The sequence below is a fragment of the Elephas maximus genome, chromosome 4 (assembly GCF_024166365.1).
Source record: "Elephas maximus indicus isolate mEleMax1 chromosome 4, mEleMax1 primary haplotype, whole genome shotgun sequence".
NCBI lineage: Eukaryota > Metazoa > Chordata > Mammalia > Proboscidea > Elephantidae > Elephas > Elephas maximus.
The window spans coordinates 108,774,939-108,781,464 of record NC_064822.1 but is presented as its reverse complement, the minus strand read 5'-3'; the positions used below and the strand labels follow the sequence as shown (position 1 = coordinate 108,781,464).

The window sequence follows — 6,526 nt, the reverse complement described above, 5'->3', positions numbered from 1 at the left end:
GAGGAAACTGAGGCAGCCCCAGCCAGCTGGGGTCTGGATTCATGCTCTGAACCGTCTCTCTCTACTGCCTCTCAGCATTTTGTAGATAGTGAACCTATCACTCAGACCCATATGGACAGGTCCCGAAAATAGACCAGGAAGACCAAGGCTAGACACTCCCACTTTCTTGTCCTTCTCCAGGGGCAGGTCTTGGGACAGGGAAGCAGGGCTGGAGAAGAAAAGGCAGGTAGGTGAACACTCATGGGGCACAGGCAGTGTATGCCATAGAAGGGACACTGGGTTGCCAGTAAGAGGCAAGGTTTAGCCTCAGCTTTACCATCCACCAGAAACCCTGGTGGTGTCATGGTTAAGAGGTGCAGCTGCCAATCAAAAGTTCAGCAGTTTGAATCCACTAGCTGCTCCTTGGAAACCCTATGGGGCCGTTCTACTCTGTCCTATAAGGTCACTACAAGTCAGAATCGACTTGACAGTAAAGGGTTTTTTAGGTTACTACCCACTTGCTGCATGACCTTAGGCAAGTCACTTCCTTTCTTCAAACGGGTGTTTCTTTTGGGTAAAAAATTTCACCAAAAAAAAAAAATCTTTTTTTCACCAGCACCTAGCAACACAACGCATAGCATGTAGCAGGTGTGCAAATAAAAATATGTTTAAGGTCCTTACAGAGAACACAACAGAGAACCCCTGAGGGAGCAGGAGAGCAGTGGGATGCAGATCCCAAACTCTCATAAAAAGACCAGACTTAATGGTCTGACTGAGACTAGAAGAACCCCGGAAGTCATGGTCCCCAGACCTTCTGTTAGCCCAAGATTGGAACCATTCCCAAAGCCAACTCTTCAGACAGGGATTGGACTGGACTATGGGATAGAAAATGATACTGGTGAAGAGTGAGCTTCTTGGATCAAGTAGACACATGAGACTATACAGGCAGCTCCTGTCTGGAGGGGAGATGAGAGGGCAGAGGGGTTCAGAAGCTGGCCAAATGGACACGAAAAGAGAGTGTGGAGGGAAGGAGTGTGCTGTCTTACTAGGGGGAGAGCAATTAGGAGTATATAGCAAGGTATATATGAATTTCTGTATGAGAGACTGACATGATTTGTAAACTCTCACTTAAAGCACAATAAAAATTTAAAAATAATAAAAAGAACCAGAAAAAAAATATATGTTTAAGGTTGAATGAACAGTCTCTAAGATGCCTTCCAGCCCCTAACACCCTGTGAGTCTGACAGGAAAGAACCCTCTCCACTCTATCTGCTGCCAGCCCCTTTAAAGCTCAACATGGACAAAGTTAAAGAAACCCCATTCGTCTGTCTTCCCTAGTCCCCTGTTTCTTTATCACTTAGGAATGTGGGGCCCCTCACACTTCCAACAGTAAATAATTACTGGCACCCAAAACACAAACCCATCGAAGAGATAAAAGGCCACATAAACTAGAGACTACAACATCCTGAGACCAGAACTAGATGGTGCCCGGCTACAACCGATGACTGCCCTGACAGGGAACACAACAGAGAACCCCTGAGGAAGCAGGAGAGCAGTGGGATGCAGACCCCAAATTCTCATAAAAAGACCAGACTTAATGGTCTGACTGAGACTGGAAGGACCCCAGTGGTCTTGGACCCCAGACCCTCTGTTGGCCCAGGTGAGGAACCATTCCCGAAGCCAACTCTTCAGACATGGATTGGACTGGACAATGGGTTAGAGAGGGATGCTGGTGAGGGGTGAGCTTCTTGGATCAGGTGGACACTTGAGACTATGTTGGTATCTCCTGCCTCGAGGGGAGATGAGAGAGTAGATGGGGTTAGAAGCTGGCAAAATGGACACAAAAAGAGAGAGTGGAGGGAGAGAGCAGGCTGTCTCATTAGGGGGAGAGTAACTGGGAATATGTAGCAAGGTGTATATAAGTTTTTGTGTAAGAGACTGACTTGATTTGTAAACTTTCACTTAAGCACAATAAAAATTACAAAAAAAAAAAAAAAAACCCACAAATCCATTAATTACGCTGTAGATTCCAGTCTAATAGACTTCCCAAATGGGTGGTTCTTGAAAAGCCAGATGTGAGCTAGCCTGTCTCCTCTCCAGACACACACTGAGCACAGTTGTAGGCAAAGCACACACTTGGGAGTATATAGGGGGACACAAAGGTGACTAAGACAGTTTCCTCCTGCCCTCTAGAAATTCACAATATAGTAAGAAAAAAAGGAAAGTCTACAAATAACTATATATGTAACTCCAGATCAGCAGAGCAGAAGAAGTGGGCTTATTGCAACAGACTCTGTCTTAGACTCAAGTTGATGGCGGGAGGAAAAGATAACTGTTTTTTTTTTTTTTTTTTTTACTTAACCTCAATTTCTGTTTCCTGCAGCCTAGTAGGAACCAGCTCTGAGTACGAACCTGAGACCACCACCCACTCCTCCCCCTCAGCCTCATCCTCTAGAAGCCCATCTACCCTACATTCCTTCAGCACCAGCTGATACTATCTCCACACAGGTTGGAACTTGCAGGTCTTAGAAGGTTTTGCATCCTCTTGTCTGGGAAGTAGTCTGGGACTCAAGGATAGGCCTTCATCCCTTTTCTAGAACAGTGGGCCCCCCATGCCCATCTCAAATACATTCTAGGACACACCTTGAGCCTACCTTCCCTCCATCCCCACCCTTCTTAAGATTGGCTCTGCTTCCCCTGAGAAGCCCAGGTTTTGGTGGGAGGAGGAAAAGCTGATATAATCAGAGGCGAGGTGAGGCAGGGAGGGGCCCACAGAACTGGTGTTCCCACTGGTCCTGTTTCCTGCCCTGGTGGCTCCCTCACCCTCACTCAGGCTGGGTGGGGAACAGTCAGGTACAGACAGGGTGTCTCAGTCCCTCAGCCATTCACTGCTCTCTCCTCTTGGCAGCCCTTCACTCAGGTTTCATGCAGGAACACAGGATCTGCTGGGCCCAGAAGCTGGACAGATGGTGCAGTCACAACCATCAAGGCAGAAGAAACAGGAAGCATCCATGTGCTGAAGTGTGAGCTGCTTCCTACAGGAAGCCCCCCGCCCCCCAGGTTTGTCCCAGTGGGTTGTCAGAGCAGCAGCCCAAGCCCCTGGAATCTTTGCTAAGTGGCTTGGCATACTGGGCGTTTACCCCATGTGCTCCAGAGATCATCTCACCCCGGCTGTGGAGCAAGGGTTCTGCTTGGCAACTGGGAAGGGGGTGCTTCTCCCCAGGGTAGAGAAATACGGAGGACCTAGGAACCTAAGGCCCTTCCCCACCCCCCCACCCCCACCCCCCAGTTTTGCTGAGAGGTAATTCCATAGCTCTCAGTTTGAACTGGAGACAGTCTTGGAGAGGTTAGAAAAACAAACCTTCTGATGGTAACCCCACCTCTATCCTTAAAACCTTCAATTGATCACTCACCAAAAGCTACTGAGGTGGGTACAGGTGAGGATGAGTAAATCAAATCAATGGTCAGTTAAGAGAGTTTATTTTAAAGTGGTAAGGGGAAAGGGAGTAACACAGAGGCAAGTTTTGGCACCTTCTTTCCAGTCCATTACCCCTATGTCCTCCCCAACCCAAAGCACTGGCAGCAGGGGCCCCAGGACAGGCTGAGGGACTGCGAGTCAAAAGTCAAGTCACAGAGAGATTTGTACAGCCTTGAAGAGGAGGGATTCAAGAGTCTATCCCAACCCGCTGATCTTGGAACAAGGTTAGAGTTCAGGGGCATAGGGCTCCCCGCTGGGTGAGGGTACCCGCAATTCAGCATCATGCCGTACCACTGTGAAGAGCCCCACCACCGCCAGCAGTGCCATCACCATGACGGCAGAGCAAATGCTGAACATGTTCCGAGTCCCTGTTTTGCGATCACTGTCATGGAGCACAAGGAGCCCCAGGCAGGCCAGCAGGTGCAGGGGCACGCGGAACCAGTTAAGTACACCAGCCTGCTCTGTCTCAGGGATCACCTTTCTCCGCAGGAAACTCATGCTGGGAAAGTACAGCCCACAGGCCAACTCGATAAGTAGGAAGGCTATGAAGGACTCCACTGGGCTCTCCTGGCCTGGGCTAGTGGAGAAAGTCAACATGAAGAGGGAGAAGACAACGATGAGGACAGCAAGGGAGAGTAGGTGCATGGGCTGAAGGTGGTACCTCTTGGAGGTGGCAATGCGGTACAGGGAAGAGCCAAGCAGGCTGGCTGCCATGAAGCTGGAGAAGACAATGCCCAGCGGGGCCCCATGTGGGTGCAGCACGGGTGTCCAGAGGAAGATAAAGATGAAGATGACACTCTCAAACAAGGCCTGTATGGTGCCCAGCAGCAGCACACGGCGGTCTGACAGGAGGCAACGCAGGCCCCCAGCACATGTCCGTGAGAAGGCACGCTGCCGGTCATAGTTTTCCCCCCAGTTGCGAAGGGCCAAGGTCCCAGCCAGAGCCAGGAGAGGGATGGCGGCCACAAAGGGTGCTACAGGCCCCAGCCCCATCCAGCTGGCCACAGCTTCAGCTGCCACACCTGCTGCTACAGCCAGCACATGGTTCCAGAAGGCAACTCGGGCAAAGGTAGCTGGGATCCACTCACTAGGAAAGTCATGCCGCTCCATGTGTTCATGAATGTACCAGGCCTCGAAGGCCGAGAAGAGCAGGGCTGTGGACAGTCCACCAAGCACTCGGCCCACCAGCAGCACAAAGTAGTCCCGGGAGAGTTTGGTTAGGCAGCATAGAGAATAGGTGAGTGAGAAGAGGACACAAGACTTCTTCCGACCCAGCCAATCCACGAGGGAGGAGGCCACCAGGCCAAAGAGGACTGTGGAGGCAAGGCCACAGACATAGAAGATGGCAATTTGACCCTCCAAGAAGTGGTAATGCTGATAGAGTTTATATAGGTAGGGGGCCTGGAGCCAGTCAGCTGCCAGGGCCAGGAAGTAGACTTGATAGAAGTCCAGTTGAAACCGAAGGAAGGAGGGATTGCTGCAGGCTCTTCCAGGGGGCTTAGCCTGGCATCTTGACAGCTCCAGCCCCAGGCACGAGGCCAGGAGTACAACAAAGGCGAGATAGGCAGTCACCAGCATGGCGGGCCCCCGGACGACCTGAGGAGTGATGGGCAGGATGAGGAGGGGGCCAGAGTCACATCCATTACCTGGGTAGCACTGTCAAGGGACTGGGTGTGTAAACAGAAGGCAGCTCCATCCACCCCCCAGCCCCCCCACCCCGCCAACTCCACTTCCCCACCCCTCAGCTCCACACCCCCAAAACTCAGACCGGAAGGACCAGTTGGGTGGGTGGGAGGAGCGGTCTCCTAGGACACTATGGGGAAGGGCGAGGTAAGAAGAGAGGGGAGAAGACAGCATTCGCCCCACCCGTGCCTAGCATAGCAAAGAGGGAGTCCCTTCAATAATGCCGGTCCCGCAGGTTCCAAAGGGCTGCCCTCTTCCACAAGAGCTTCTGTACACTTCCTTCTACTACCTTCCATCCTCGCAAAGGAGACTGTTTTTGCCCTCCATATCGCGTCATCTGTCCCAGCCATCCCTCCTGCCCGCGCGGGCCCCTTGAGTTGCTTCGGGGACACGCGCGTGCATCTCGGATTCCCTCTCCTCCAGGTCATTGTCACCCCCCAGCGCCCCCTAGCCTCCGCCCAGCGCCGCCACACCCACTCGCGCCTCGCCCAGACCCCGTCTCACCTGTTGTCCCGGTCTGCGGGGACGCTCCGGACGCGTCCGGCTCCAGGCCGCCCGGCCGCCCTTCCCGCTCTAGCTCCGGATCCGGCCACGGCTCGGATTCCACCAGCGCTCCCGCCCCTCAAAGCCTGCTTCCGGGAGCTGGGCTGTCCTCTGGCCGCCGCCATGATGACCCCGTCACGTGACGGGGGCGAGGCGCTGAAGTCCCGCCCCTGCTCCGCCTTCCTGCCCCACCTCGGGCACCGAAGACACTGGGGAGGGGGGTTAAGGGCCGCGCGAGAGCTGTTGTCGTGCCTGGTGTGTTTTGTCCCACTGGCCTTCTGCAACACCCTCTCCTTCGACTCGAGGACGCCTTTTGGGCCACCTCGAAATAAAGGCGCATTTTCTTTCTCCCTCGGTTCCGTGGATTAGAGACCGCAGCGGTGCGCGGGAAAGATGTCCGCAGTCCCGCAGAGCTAAGTATCAGAGCGTCCTAAAGAACATCGCCACCCTGAACAGACGGGCTCCTCGGTTTTCTTCCTCTTCACTGCAGTGACCTCCAGGCAAGATGTCAGTATGGCCTAGACACCTGAAGGAGGCAGTGTGGTGTAGAGAACTTGGACTCATGCTGGGGAGACAGACTAAGGCTCAAACCCTACTCCTGCCGCTTACCAGCCGTGTGGCCTTGGGCAAGCTAAATAACTTTTCAGTGTCCGAGTTTCTTTGTCTGAAGCCATAGGAGAGCAGAGCCCAAATAACAAAGGCAACATAGGGTAGTGGTTAAGAGCTACAGCCGCCAGGCTCCATTCCTTCCTTCTGTCACTTACCAGCTGTGCTCCCTTGGGAAAGTTAGTTAATCCCTCTCCAGCCTCGGTATTAACTCCTCAATATTATCTCCTCAAGAGC

The 6,526-nt window shown here is 52.9% G+C and overlaps 1 protein-coding gene across 2 annotated transcripts; it reads right to left on the bottom strand.

The window, feature by feature from the left end:
* Positions 1-3,442: 3,442 nt before the first annotated feature.
* MFSD5 (major facilitator superfamily domain containing 5) lies at positions 3,443-5,835 on the bottom strand. Of its 2 annotated transcripts, none has more exons than XM_049883259.1 (2): positions 5,645-5,835; positions 3,443-5,053 (listed from the first exon to the last, which is right to left on the bottom strand). In XM_049883259.1, the coding sequence occupies exon 2, from the start codon at positions 5,033-5,035 to the stop codon at positions 3,683-3,685; it is 1,353 nt and encodes a 450-aa protein (XP_049739216.1). In that variant the 5' UTR covers positions 5,036-5,053; positions 5,645-5,835; the 3' UTR covers positions 3,443-3,682. The 2 variants fall into 2 exon arrangements, with proteins under 2 accessions (XP_049739216.1, XP_049739217.1); XM_049883260.1 differs by having other exon boundaries at positions 3,443-5,113; positions 5,645-5,695.
* Between the last annotated feature and the right edge of the window lie 691 nt (positions 5,836-6,526).

Excerpts from the sequence above, each read along its gene's own strand:
- MFSD5 (XM_049883259.1), bottom strand. The coding sequence starts at position 5,035 with ATGCTGGTGACTGCCTATCTCGCCTTTGTTGTACTCCTGGCCTCGTGC.